We start from the raw sequence: 15,363 nt of genomic DNA, 5'->3' as shown, positions 1-15,363 counted from the left end.
GCCATGACAGGCGGCTATGATGTCATAGTTCAACAAAGGGTCACCAGGTGGCGGAAAATAACTTATGAAGGCACTCACACATGTAAATGAACAAATCTGTCATCTGCCCACATATAAACAGCACTGCACACATACGAGGAAAGAACACAACTTTCGACATAAGACAGTCCATAAGACATGTAACACTGAATGTATCATGTATTGTATAATTTGCAATAGATGCAATAGTTTATACATTGGACAAACAGGACGCCGACTTGGTGATCGAGCACGAGAACATGTAAACCATATTAAACTGCAGAACCAAGATACATCTATAGGTAAACATTTCACCATCAACAACCATACAGTTGAGGACTTTTCGATCCTTCAATAGACGTTCACAAAAGAGAATGACTGGAAAAAGAGATTAATCTACAATATGGGGACCCTACAACCACCTGGTGTAAATGAACGCTTTTCATTCCTGTAGATTTATATTTTTTAAATTTTAATTACTATCTTCTTATATTTTCATGACTTGTAATTTTTATGTAACAGCTATAATTTTGCTTCGAAATTTCAAGCTCAACATTCCAAATACTATGCACGCAGGCTCTTCGAATTCTGCGCATGCACCTTTGTTGTAAACTGTATGATCTGACGAAGAGCGCTAGCGCGAAACGTCATCCTTCTTTAAATAAAAATATATAAAAGTTGGCGATTGTTCAACCTATTATTTAATTTTAAAGTTACATAGAACAGGGCATTGACACGCATGACAAAGGTCACTTCTGATTTGACTAAGTCTGTCTCGCAATACCCAGTCGAACTGGGTAGTTTGACCATATATAAACAGCTGTCAGTCAGTTTACAATCACTTTATATTCAATATTAATGCGAACACTATATCTTATGGTTCTTCTAGCGATAATCATGGACAGCTCAACTAATGTTGAATATATTTCTAAAGTAAATGAAACTAATACTGTTACATATCTATTTTGAATATATTTCTGAACTAAATGAAACATATTGTTAAACTAAATATGCACTGTCACTGGTCCCACTGTTACAGTAAAGATCTCAACGAATTAGAGAGAAATGCGTGTCAACAATTAGGCGGAATTTACTTCCTTCGATAGCCTCTATCTGTTGAAGAGATTGAAGCTCTGATTACTGTAAGTTGATTTCATGCCATTTATATTGATTAACACGAATTTCTATAAAAAAAAAGATCTCATTTACTTCATTATTTTACAGACGCACACGAATGAAGATAGACAAACTGTAGAGATCGTCTTGCGTAGAAGGAGAGGTAAGTTTTAAAACTTATATATAATTCACATATCTGAAATGAATTTCCTTTATAAATTACATTAGTAATATTATCTGCTAAACGTCCTCACAAGAAAGACAGAGAATTTATCGTTAGAAATTCTGTGAGTAGAAGAGTTAAAAATATAACACAGCTTCTACTACTTGCAATATATATTTTAATCCTAACTCACGGACTCACAAATATTTTGAACACTCTCAATACTAATATCCAAGACATACTGGACGATACAACTAGGAATCTAGATAGTAAAGATAAAGTAAGAGTATGTGTTTATTCAAACTGTCTCGATAAACCAATAAGCTCATGCTTACAAAATAAGGATCTTTTCACACCTGAAATGATTTTGTCTACAATCGAAATAGAAAATCAAAGTTAAAAAGATATACCACTAAATGACTCATTTAAAATTGAAGTTACATTAGAATTACCAGCAGGTAGCGCCACACGCAAATTATCAAATATCAATCTTGACCACTTACGAAAGAATTAGTTATTGCTATAAATAACAACAATGGCAAGTTTGCTGTGCTAAAGCAATAGTCTTAGGCTTAACATCTTTCAGAAAGGATCCAAATTATAATTATATTAGAAATGAACAACTCGCATAGCTAAAAATTTACATACTTCAGCTAATGTTCCAGAAGGACCATGTGACATAGATGATATTAGTAAATTTGAACGTCATTTAAATGTTCAAATACGTGTAGTTTCGTCGGAAAACTTGAACCGTGTGATATATAAATGTTCTTCACGCTCAGAGAAAATCTATTTATGGTATCACGTTCACCATTTCGAGGTTATAAAGTCAATTAAAGGTTTCCTCGGGGTAAAATATTATTGTTCAGAATGCAATTTGAACAATTAAATGAACATTTTGGGGCAATTTTCAAGTAAGTGACTTTTCCAGACAAGAATACAGAAAAAATGACAAACCTTACCACTTAAATTCTATCACAAAACTCTTCCGTCTGAGGTCCCAATGATTCCTTTCTTGTACCGAAAAGTATAAATCGAATCGGGTATATGCGCGCCCCACGTTTGATATGGTTAGCACACAAAAATATAGCTAATGAAAAAGAAACAAAGAAGTATAATAGAAAAATAATTTGATAAAGACAAGTAGGGATTAATATGTACGTAACATAGCTAGATATGGTTATATAGAGTAATATAGAAAAGTTTAACGCTCAAAAAATATTGAAACAAGAAAGTCGAAACTACAAAAACTGAGTTACTTAGAAGCTTTAAAATATTATCCCTACTTTGACCCAGACTAATATAATTACCGTTATTTACCAAAGTAGGGATATATGTTTGTTTGTTTTTATTTCAAGTAACTCAGTTTTTGTAATTTCAGCTTTCTTGTTTCAATACTTTTAGTAGTATTAAAACAATTTGTCTGCTACATTGTTTTGACTGGACTGAAGTTGATTACTACTGTATGCGTTTACAGCTAAAAATATTATCAGCAGGGGTACCCAACTCATGAACAGTGCATTATAATATATTTAATAAATTTAGTTAACTATACTCACTGTCGGTTTATTTATTTTTTCATCTTTTATGTAAGTATGTATCTTGATTTGATCGCATTTTAATGCTTATTATATTTGATTTAAGCTAAATAATTTTGATGTGTGTATGTTCTAAAGCAAAGCTACACAACGGGCTATTTGCACTTTGTCCTTCGTTGGGAATCGAACTCCGGATTATAGCGTTGTGATTCGTATAGTTACCGCTTTTCCACATCTATATATAGTTGCAGTGGATTTTACATAAATCTAACAAGATTTAAATCATTTACTTAGACAGCTTATTATCATTTTAACACATACATTTGTTGTTTTTGTTTTTCCTGAGAACATCCTCAACACTGTTTCATTTTTATTTCCATAGGGAACTTCCTTCAGTTATATTGTTAACTAGCAAAAGTAACCGGCTTCGCTCGGGTTATTATGTTGATTTATTTTGAATGACTATGTCAGTGTGAGTACTCTGATCCCATTTTAGCATGAAAGTTTGACATATATACTTTTGTTGCTCCTTTACGGGATGTGGCCTGTTTATAAAGGTAACCTTCCCTTTGACTTGTCCGACTTTAAACTGAAATAATAAAAACATATAATAAAAACGTACCTCTTTAATTAACGGAGCCTCTAAATTAGAAAACAACAAATACTTTTTTCAATTTTGAAGTTTATACATTTCATTTTATACTTTGCCTCATTATAAAAATGTGCAAAGGCGCACGGGCATGCCTGTCTGTATGTTATTTATATCTATAATTTGTAATATAAGGAACCACTTTTTTATATATATATGGTATTTCGCTAGCTTGCCTGATTAAAAAAATGCGCACGCACGTGGATAAGATAAGTAATAATTATTTGGTTATTAGGCTGATATATTCTAGATGGCTGTGTCAGTGTGTGTATTCTGAACCCGTTTTAGCATAAAAGTATAACTATGTACTTTGTTGGAATGCATTGTTAGCAAAACGCACTGACTTTTCTATATATTAGAAGTTGTTATATAAGGAACCACTTCTTTTCTACGTGGCTTTTCGCTAGCTTGCCTCTTTAAAAAGATGCACATGCGTGCATGCACGCACGTGCAGGTCTGTTTGTTATTTCTATTTGCAATATAAGGAACCACTTCTTTTCTATGGATTTTTTTGCTAGCTTGCCTCATAAAAAGACGTGCATGTGCATCACGTAGATAAGTAATATTACCCACGCACACACCTTCAGGGTCCACTTAGTATGTGTACAAAATTTCAGGTTTCTAGATTCTCTCCTCTTGACGTTATGGAGGTTACACACACAGAACGCACGCTAGCTTCTTTCATGTAAAGGTGGCGAACTGTCTATAATTTCTCTTAGTATGGGTGCAAAGTTTCGGGTTTCTAGGTTTTTTCCTCTTGGAGATATGGTAGTCACATATTCTTTCTTATGTGGTTTATCTCTACCTTGCCTCATAAAAAGATGAGCACGCGCGCATACACGCACACACGTACGTGTCTGTCTGTGATTTCTATTTATAATCTAAGAAACTACTTCTTTTATGTGTTTTTGTTTGCTTGCTTACCTCATAAAAAGATGCGCTCGCACATGCACGTAGATAAGTAATATTACCCAGGCGCACACCCTCAGGGTCCACTTAGTATGTGTACAAAATTTCAGGTTTCTATATTCTTTCCTCTTGAAGTTATGGAGGTTACACACATACAGACCCACAGACACTCCCTTTTATTATTATAGATGATATTCACAGATGGTTGATCGTTTTCAATAATCCATTTCAGATTGTATGGCTCTTCAAATAACAAAGTTAACAGTCCGCAGTGGCTGCAGAATGGATCACACGAGTCCGTGGTGTTGGACTGTGAGTACGAATTCGCCGAGAAAGATAATTATTTTGTTGTGAAGTGGTTTCTTGACAATGACCCAGAACCGATCTACCAATGGATTCCTGAATTTGGAAGTAGGCACTTCACTTACCGCCTACAAGGTCGAGTGAATCTTGAATACAGCATATTTCAGTCCAACGAGCTCACCAGGTACAGAGCCATAAACATTATCAACCCCACAACTGACCTATCAGGAACGTACACTTGCAATGTGTTGTCAAGATCAGGAGAGGACTTGTGGAAGAAGAAAATGACTGTATATGGTAAGAAATATCAGAAAGCTGCAATCGTTCCCATGTGACCTCATATATCGTGAAATCATAATGTTTTATTAATATTTAAAAATAAAGTCAAATAAATGGTCAGATAGTAATCGAGCTATACATAGTCTATAATTACGAGATTTATTGACATTAGAGCCCATGTTATCTATTTTATTCCGTACTAAGAAAAGGCATGCGAATAATATTTTATATAATTATGTTGTTCATAAAATGTTGTGTTTTTCAATACTTAAAGAAAATTGTGTTGGAAAATAATAAGGTCAGATTGGTAAAAGTTGGATTATGTTGCATGCAGAATTTATTGTTATTTGATGAAATTATCTGAGTCAAAGATATTAGTTCAATTTGTAAATAAGTACTTTGTGTAAATATGTGTAATGAATTTTATGTTAAATAACGCTTTTGTCATTAAAATGAGAGTAGAGTTCAATTTAGTTTTCTGAGATGAAGTGAGACCGATAAAACTTCATGAGAGAGAGAAGTTAATTACAAATAAATATTTTATATAATGATTTGGTAGGTAATTCTCCGACATGTTTTCTGGATTAGCCATTATGTTCTTAGTTTATAATGTAGCAGTAATATACTAGTACTATTCGTCATGTATAATAGCTGACATCCAAAATTCGCGATCTCGCTCGTGGCAAACAACATCAGATGGGAATTACAAACTTTTCTAAATGAGTATGGAATCGGCTGGATCCTTCTCGTGGCACGCAATATGCCCAGTTAGACGTAGTCTTGATTTCATAACAACTAAGGATAGTGGTATGAGATTATCTTATAATTCTAGATTTCATATATAATTGTTCATATGCTCATGTTATGAATTCAATGTAGCGTTTCAATGAAACAGCCGTTAATGAGTTGGTTTAAAGTAAGAGCTCTGGTTCAGGCTTCACATAGGATTTTTTGTTTTGCTTTTGTAGTTAAGCACCACAAGTTTCGAAACTGGGGGGGGGGGGGGTCCACATAGGAGTATTGGCATTACAGTAGAGTTAAAAATCTTTACTTACGAGGATACCTCATTAATTTTTCCCCAAAAAACCGGAATAATATTTCAAATTTGCATTTTATACCTTAAATCAGGATCCAAAAATCGTTTTCCTCCATATAATATTTTCGAAATAAAATATCGAACTTTCATCATTAAGCACATATATATGTTCTGACAATACTTTGTAAAAACCTATTGGCTATGTGAAATAAAATATATTTTTAATATTTAAAAAAATATATTTTTGGACTTAATCTATCAGTTTTGTGCAAAGTCTCATCAAAACATCTATAAAAAAGCAGTTCGATAAAGATCGGATTTGAACCCTTAACTTGTTCAACACAATACTCCCTCTTGCACCTCCTGGCCTCCAGCTTGATTACTAGAAAGGTAGTAGGGGTGACGAGTTTCTTATATATCCTTAATGGTGAACGTTCCACAAAAACTCCATATGGGGAAAAAACGTTGTTTTTTTTCCGATTCTGGTTCAAGACATAAATGTAGAAATGCACTAATAAAAAGTAATTCCAGCAGTTTTTGGGGGTAAAAGTTGCTGAAGTATCCATACTAGTATTTCTAAAAGTGTCTGATTTCCAGATATGCTGTACTCTGATTTGTTCTAGCCACATTTGACCTTTCTGGCACTGAAAGTCAAAGTTCTAAGATATTTAACTTCATAAATTAATTCAACAATATCATCATCATACAAAGATAGAGATTTAGATATGCAAATGAGTAATAATTGAAATGTCTTTATTTGGTTTTACATGCATTAACTTTGAACCCAACTTCTTTGGCAGCCATATTTAATTCAAGAAGCAGGAATTGAGAATTTTAGTGATGCTATTAAAAAAAAAAGAGCTAGATCGTCTACAAAGTCTAATTAGTAATTAACTTACAGGATGTCATATGTTTTCCATTATAACAAGTCATCTTGCTTTATTGATATTTAGTACACAACATAAAATGTAGTTCATAACAATGATGAAAAGGTATGGGCTCATGATGTCAGCTTATGAAACTCCTGCTATGAAGTCAAATGATTCTGTTTTTTCATAACTAACGACAACCGCTCTATATAATATTGCCATATATGCATCACCAGTTTATATTTGTGATAAATTGTTAAAAAATAAAACAGTTTATGTCCACCAATACAGTTAAATGTCTTCTGAAAATTGAAAAATAATATCAAGGCCTCGGTTCCTTGTTTATTTTTAACTCTTCCATGATTCTGTTTAAAGCAAGTATTTTTGTAACGATCTAACGTCCACAGTGGAAACTTTTTTTGCAAAGCATTGGAACAGTATGTTATCAGATGTGATTTAAAATCATCTGATTGTAGATTTTAATTGCAATGGGAATATACTAATACCTCAGTATACTAGGAAAGGAGAAGCCTATTTTCTTTTGGCAGAAAATTATATTCACAGACTTGCGCCATAATTCAGATTTAACTCTTCCAGAAATGCATTGCAAAATTCAAGCTTCCAAACAGAAGGGAAAATTTTGTTATGGCATAAAGCCTTGAAACGTGGAGTTCTCTTAAATGTCACTTCAGTCCATTCATTATAAATGTTTTTTTATAAATAGGCAGTACATACATAATTTGTACAATTGGTAATTCTTGGGATTTAAATACTAAAACTAGCATACAACGTTGAATTGTTGCACAGTATAATTAACTTTGTTATAAAGAGGGCACAGCACTAAAAAACTATATGTTTCAATGGTTCTCTACGCTACTATAATCAGAAGTAATAATTGAAATCAGATACTTAATTATATAACTATATCGCCTTTAAGTTACATAAAACTTACATTCCACCCTCAGTGCCATCTCGACCTGGAACACCATTACAATAACCTTCCCCGAAAAGCTTACAAAAATGACTTTTAGTATTTCATTTGTCCTCACTCTTGCAAAGACCCTAGAAGCATAATGGTAAGTCTGAAGTTTTATAATGCTAAAAATCGGGTTTCGATACCACTGGTGAGCACAGAACACCATTGTGCAGCTTTGTGAGTAACTACAAAAACTATGCACCAAAATGTTTATTCAAAATAATATATTTACTTTCTTAATTTCTACCAATTTTCTAATATTTAATTGATGTTTAAATTCAATCTGATTTATAACTTTAATATTTTTCCAGTCTATAACATGAGATTCGCTTGTCATATATTCCGCTAAAGCCTATTAATTAACATTACATTTGCCTATTGCCTTTTTAAGGCCAATGTAAAATAAACTGCAGGTACAAGAAAATTTGTAAATAGCACCTTTCCAACTTCTTCTATTTTCTTTTTTACACCTTATTGAAATGTTTCAGATATATGTCAAGCAAGCTCTCATGTCATATTTTCTTGTAATCTACTACATAGTGACTAGTACGCCCCTCACTATCGCATCCAAAGGATGCCGCCTTACGCTGACTGGCTGCCTCAGGGGAGGGGGAGAGGAGAGATGTTATCAAAGATAACTAGGTCATAGTCCCAACGTTTACCGTCAGAGAGCGCCACATGTGTGTGTGTGTGTCATGAAAGATAATGTAGTCATAGTACTATTTTTTGCCATCAGGGGCGTGTTGCTAGGCCGCCATGACTCATACAAACATTTCTCAACAAGAATTTGTTAATTAATTCGTCATGAAAATAATTATATTTACTTAAAACTTACTTAAGTGATTAAAGATTTCCGTATCATTATTCTAATAAAAAATCTGGACACAATAATTCTTTTTAATATTTTATTTTCTCATAATAAAGATTTTGCAGTTTGATCTACTTAAATAGGCACATCTAATACGGATGTATTTACATGAAAACGTTTTACAACAAAATCATGAACAAATATATCATTACTATCTTTGTGGGATCTAAATTTATACAGAAGTTTTCGTTTTGACACATGTCGACAATGATAATAAGCATAATATATCCAATATTGTCCACACACAGATGAATATGGTCCTTGCAGTACTTTTTGGTTGTAACTCCACGTTCGACAATTTTTCTTGATGAATTTTCTAATATTGAGATTATATGGAGGTAGTCCTAATGAATCAAAATATTCTCCTTTTTTATTTCGACCAAAATAAATACAGAACCAGTGGCTATCAGATTTATGACTCGGATCCAGGTTGACAATGTATATAATTGTTTTTCTACAGGGTCAGGAAGTTCATCACTGGCGTAACACACCTCCAAACTCTTTACTATTACACAAATCCTACCAGAGTATTGAATAAGTTTCTAATGTATTAATATCTTCTTAGATATCTGTTATGATGTTTCTAGACTGATTGATCTCTCAGACTGACTGAAATGCTTCATATGCTATAACATTTATAAATCACTACCAAAACGTATTTCAATTCGTAAATTTCCCTGTTAAAGTGAGAATCCCCAGCAGATAGATCTGGTGTAAGATCAAAGGCACAGAGTGTATATCATCTCTATTCATCATACCTTATATAAATTCCTTGATCTTGAAATTTTTTTCCAGTTCCACTAAATAATGTTTCATAGCTTCATGCATACAGCTCAGCTTCAAAATATGGCTATAAATGTTGAGTGGGTATCTGTTTTCATCCACGTTGATTGCCACGAAATGGAAATTGTAATGTTCGGAGTTGTGTGGATTTTTCTTCCAATATCCATTAAATGCATCGTTGTCAACATATCCTATAACAAGACGTGTAAGTACTTGACCTAAAATGCATTATCAATAGATGCTTGTAAGTTTCCCTGGGGAACTGAAAACGATTTAGACATTATATATTTCAAAGGATATTTAGCTGTTCCTTTCTAAAATGCTTTAGCATGTGAAAGAACGACTGAGGGGCTGATTTCGACTTTTCTATAGTTAATACAAACATGTGGTAGTACAATTTTCAATCCCGATTCATCATTTAACATAATACAAAATGAATCTTTACTTCGTATGAGTCGGAGTTTAAAACTTACACCATTAGGCAAGAACATGTTCTGTAAAAAGATATCCGAATGTAAACGACCGATCATGTCAATTGACTACCACGTGTATCTACCCTCCAATCTTTGGTTCCATTGTTCTCACCATCGTTAAAATCGAGATCGTTAACATTACCAGCTGTATCTTTTATCCACATGGATGATATCAAATTAATTTTCTTAGCTTCACAATTAAAGCTCGGTAAAGTTTCTGCGTGAGAGTTGTGAGATGACAAAATGAGTTTATCATTCAGGTATATATCTACTTGAGAAATTAGAAAATGAATTAACAATTTGACAGGTGCAAAGGTATCTTCATCCTTTTCATATCAGTACCATCAGGCTTGACAATCTCTTCCTTTACATGAAGATATGATTGGGCTTGATTTAAATATTCATCTCCTGATCCAGATATAGAAAATTCGTTAGGTCCTCTATCGGTCACTGAAGACAGAGGATAATATTCAGTCAACTGACCTTTCACAATCACTGTTTGTATGGGAGGGAGAGAAAATAAGTATAGTTCAGATTTTGTACACTGACATGACTTTTCATGTGGTAGGAGAGTCATGATTATTCGTCAAAAAAGTCTGGAGCCGACGTTTTTCGTCTCTTAACTTTAGATATTCTGAACACTGGACCTTCCTGTTTCTTATTTTTATTATGTAAAACTTCGTTAGCCAGATTCTGAGCTCCTTGTATTGCTCGTCGTTTTCCAGCATTAACAAAAAGGTCTTTCTTGATTGACATCTGATACTAAATTTATACCTGATTTAACTTCCTGTTTTCCTAAAATTAATGCCCCTTTTTCATAAAAGGTATGGTTGAACGAAATAGGTATGTTAAAAAATGTCTCAAACCGTGACCTCGCTGCCATTGAGTACCTGCAAAATATGGTAATCCATTTCTATTGCAAGGTACTCTCATGACAACGACGGAATTGAAGCGAAATGATGACTCTCCCATGTTCAAATGGTATACACTGACCCATGTCATCCTTTATATCTATCTCAATAGTCTGGAATCTCTTTTTAGATACAGGCCTGTAATGAGGTTTCGTAAACGTTTCAGCAATCATGTTTCCATCCTGACCTTTAACTTGAACGATTCGTAACAGTGATACATGTTTGTCACCGACAATACTACGTTCCACAATATCTGAGTAAACATAGAGTGAATAAAATCCTCCATGCATATTAACAGTATGTGGAGGTATACTGGGTTCTGATATTATATGATTATTCTCAAATCCGAGTATTACATATAGTACAGGAGCAAATAATATAGATTGTCTTTCTTTCGTATTGACACTTATTTTTCTGGTGAATGAACCGTAATCAAATGTGTCGGATTTATAGGCTAACACTTCTAATTTGTTTAATATTCTAATTAAATCTTCAAATTCTTTGTAATGACCAGGCCTAATATAAATGAGGTAGGTAATAAACTGATCCAGCTTGTACCATTAGGTACATTATGTCAACTATGTGGATACTGTAGTTCTGCCAAGGCAACTTCCCACGATCCTTCAAGGTTGATAGATCTCAGAGTTTGTCAGAGTAGTTTCAGCAAAATACCACACTGGGTCTAAATATTCATCTCCTGCTCCCAATATAGAAAATTCGATGGTCCTCTGTCAGTCACTGAAGATAGACTGACAGTCCACTGACCTTCCTCAAGCACTGTTTATGTGTTGAATAATGAGAAATAGAGTTAAACATAACATTTTATGAGAGCAGGCCATTGAGATCTGTTTGATAAATCCAACTATGAAATTTATCAGCATATCCTTTCCGTTTTACAAAATATTGTTTGTTTTTACCACTTCCACGTTCATGTAATATTTCTTCAAAACCATAGACGTCATCGAGTGACTTTACAACACTTTCTAGTTCAGATTGGTAAAATGTTCCATTTAATTTTTCTACAAGATAGTCTTGCAGTTTATAAACTGATGGATTTCTTTCCATTCTCTGGTAAATCGTAAATATTTCGTCTGTCCATCCAGGCATATAATATTTCTTAAATTGACGCTTCACTTTACTGATACGTGCTTGATCGCCTACTTTGAACAGAATTTTTACTTTAATGGGCGGTTTGTAAAATGATTTCCACGTCACAGACTGATTAGATTGATTAACATCTACTGGTCTCATTTTTATACTGCAATGACATGATTGATTATAGGCCCCTAACCAGATGTTTTAATACAGTGATGTGTTTATATGTTCCACGATGAGTAAAGTAGCGCCACATTGTAGTTTGAGAAATGCGATTAAATCTTTCTAGTAGAAATGCTTTTGTTTCGTTATGTGTAGTAAAGAAGTGAATGCCTTGTTCTTTGAAATATCGTTGAAAGAGATGATTAGTAAACTCTGTCCCAGTGTCGGTTTGAAGTTTACAAGGTTTTAGACCCTGATTTAACATTTTCTTGAAATATTTTACAATTGTTGCACCTTTCTTATCCTTGAGTGGAACAATCCATGCATATTTAGAAAACACGTCGATACACGTGAGTAAATACTTAAACTGATTGTTATATTGATTTAGGTTAGAAAGATCCACCAAATCAGCCTGCCATTGTTCATCGATTCCTGAAACGATAACTCGGTTTCTCGAAAACTTATATTCTACTGGTTTGTGTAAAGTGTATGTATCTTCTCGACTTAACGAGTTTTTAACATGATTTAGACTTACGGGCTTACCTTGCGCTTTTACAGATCTAAATAAAGGCTGTAATGCACCAAAACTAGCAAGATGTGCAGGGTTATAATAGATAGATTGTAGGGTTTTATTAGACAGTATTTTCTACGTGGTCGTTACGTACATAACCGTAGTTTTTCTGATCACCACTAACCCACGATGTTATATAGTGTGCGTCCAGCTCTTCTGTAAACTATCCAAGCTAATCTCCTAGAGGTAGATAGTTGGATCTGTCTGAAATGTAGACAGTATTGTCTGTATTATAACGCAAAATAAACTAACCTAACTTCTCTAATATATCATATGATTTCAAACGAGCGTGTGCTGTTGTGAAAGCTGCGAGAAAGATAGTTTAATCTTTCTTGGGCAGATATTCATGTTTATGTTTCTAATGAAGAGCTATTACTTCTTCATTAATTAAAGTAACATCTGTTATAGTTTTGGTATTATCGTTCATTAAGGAAGTATATTATTTAACAGAAATTACGTAGGTCAGTTGTGAGTTGTCCTCAGACATACCCCAACAACCCCGAAAAGAGTTAAGACGAAGTTTTACAACTGACCTTCTGCCTGGATTAAATTCTATGTTTTCAGAGGATAGTTTCACTCCTTCCTTTTCAGTACACTGTTCAACATATTCCTGTTTTGCCTCTGATGTAATACAGTGAGAGGGTTATCGTGAAATTTCTAGTTTTATTTTTAGAAATGTGTCTATGTAGTTTTTGTGCGGATCTTTCAGGAAAATGGTAAATTGAATAAATCTGTAATATCTTATAGTTACACTCGATTGCTTTTTTTCACTTCATTGGTAACTCATGTGCCGATAAAAGCTCTCTCATCATCCGAGTGATTACACGGTGGTGATATTCTTAAATCGACACACGTTTTACAGAGAGGGAAAGTCAATGCCCCGTTTCTTCTCAGAGGTAATACTGGATGATAAAGTTTCCTCTGGGCTAAACTTTTACATTTAATGAATCTAAAATAGTTATTTAAAGTAGAAAAAAAATCATTATAATTGTTGGATGTCCAACAGGATATTCAGAATATTTAGTAGTCCATGGATATAAAGATGTGAAATCTACATACTTGATTTTGTCTCCTTCTTTACATTGTATAAAAGTCTTGTAATGTTAACTCTTCCTCCATTGGAGTCTCGTACATCCAGGTGGGGAACTACTGTCTGGTCCCTAAGGAAATTAATTAAATCAGTGTCATTAGTTCTCATTTTCTTGAATCCATGCTCCCATATTGTTACGACTTTGTATCCTAGACCTTCTACTTGTTTTTGTCGTTCAATGGTACGATTTCTTATAAACCACATGGGTCTATTTAAAACTATGTTCTTTGTATGAGAGTCGTAACATGTATTAATAACACCCATGAAACTCATAGATGGTGTTTTGTTCTATACAGAAACCGTCAACCCTATAATTCAGGATTTGTTTCTCACCATTAACTGCATGTTGAATCTTTACCCGCTCAGATTTTTGTATATAATCTAACCATTGAATAATTACATGACTGCAGTTGTTGGTCGTAAAATATCCATGGTTATGTATTAGAGCAATCGATCATGGTGGTACAAACTTACTTCTGTAAACAGACATGCACACAGCAGCAATGGTTGTATACCTAAATGGGTCTACATCACAGATTGCGAGAAACTCATCCATGAACTGGAGATGTACTCCTCTTCTCGTCAGTGTCAATCCACGAACTTTTGTCTTACAGATGCTGACATGGTGTCGGGAGAGTAAAAACTGGCATCCGGTATAGGTCCTCGATATTCCTGATTTGACTTGATGTTAAAAATATGAGGGAACTATCCTTTCTGCAGTTCTTCTAATCCAAATGCTTTTGGAAACAATGACAAACACATGAGTATAAAATTATAGCTGTCAGTTATCATTATTCCGAGACTTTTGACGGTGATGATTATATTTTTTCCGCCGTTACAATAATCTCAGGTTTTATCCATTGATAATTCAAAATAAAGTGATCGCCAAAACTTTTCATATTATGTGCTGTAGCTGTATAATTCTTATGTTCTTTCTAAAATATGAATTTACAGAATTCGTCACAAGAATTATATCCTTTGAAATCTGTTTCCTTACCGCAAAAATCATGGACCACACAGTAGTTTACCTCGTGAATTCCTGATTCCTGATATCTCTCAAAATCAAAAATAATTGTTTATTTGACGGATTTTTGACATCTTTGTCCTGGAGAAAACATGAATGGGTGGCACAGCGGTATGTCTGCGAACATACAACGCTAGAATTCGAGTTTCGATACCCGTGGTGGGCAGAGCACAGATAACCCACTGTGTAGCTTTGTACTTAATAAACAAATAAACGTGTTCAATGAGCATTATGATAAACCTTATATTAACAGTCCCCCGATGGAACAGAGGTATGTTTAAGTACTTATAACGTTAAGATCTGGGGTTCGATCCCCCGCGGTGGACACAGCAGATAGCCCAATATAGCTTTGTTTCAATATAAATATACAAACAGTTGTATTAACATTAACTTGAATTATATCTCAACTAATTTATGTAATGTTATTGATTTGTTATATGCCTATGGAATATATTAACATTATCATAATAGAAATTACGAACGTTAAAAACAGTTATTCACGTGCGAAGCTTACTAAGATATTACTAATG

The 15,363-nt window shown here is 33.8% G+C and overlaps 1 protein-coding gene across 2 annotated transcripts in view; it reads left to right on the top strand.

The window, feature by feature from the left end:
- The window catches only part of LOC111085077, a 51,269-nt gene that overhangs the window by 7,196 nt on the left and 28,710 nt on the right, over window positions 1–15,363 (top strand). Inside the window, exon 6 of one of the 2 annotated variants that reach the window (XR_002609932.1) lies at window positions 4,626–4,758. Coding sequence is in view for 1 of the 2 variants with exons in the window: in XM_022382195.1 (XP_022237903.1) it covers window positions 4,626–4,993 (368 nt within the window). In the remaining variant the exon portion in view is untranslated. Of the gene's footprint in view, window positions 1–4,625; window positions 4,994–15,363 lie in introns of those variants that run through there. The other variant, XM_022382195.1, reaches the window with a different exon arrangement.

This window comes from Limulus polyphemus, unplaced genomic scaffold (assembly GCF_000517525.1).
Source record: "Limulus polyphemus unplaced genomic scaffold, Limulus_polyphemus-2.1.2 Scaffold228, whole genome shotgun sequence".
NCBI lineage: Eukaryota > Metazoa > Arthropoda > Merostomata > Xiphosura > Limulidae > Limulus > Limulus polyphemus.
The sequence above is the reverse complement of the archived record's forward strand: the minus strand, read 5'-3'. Positions and strand labels throughout refer to the sequence as shown.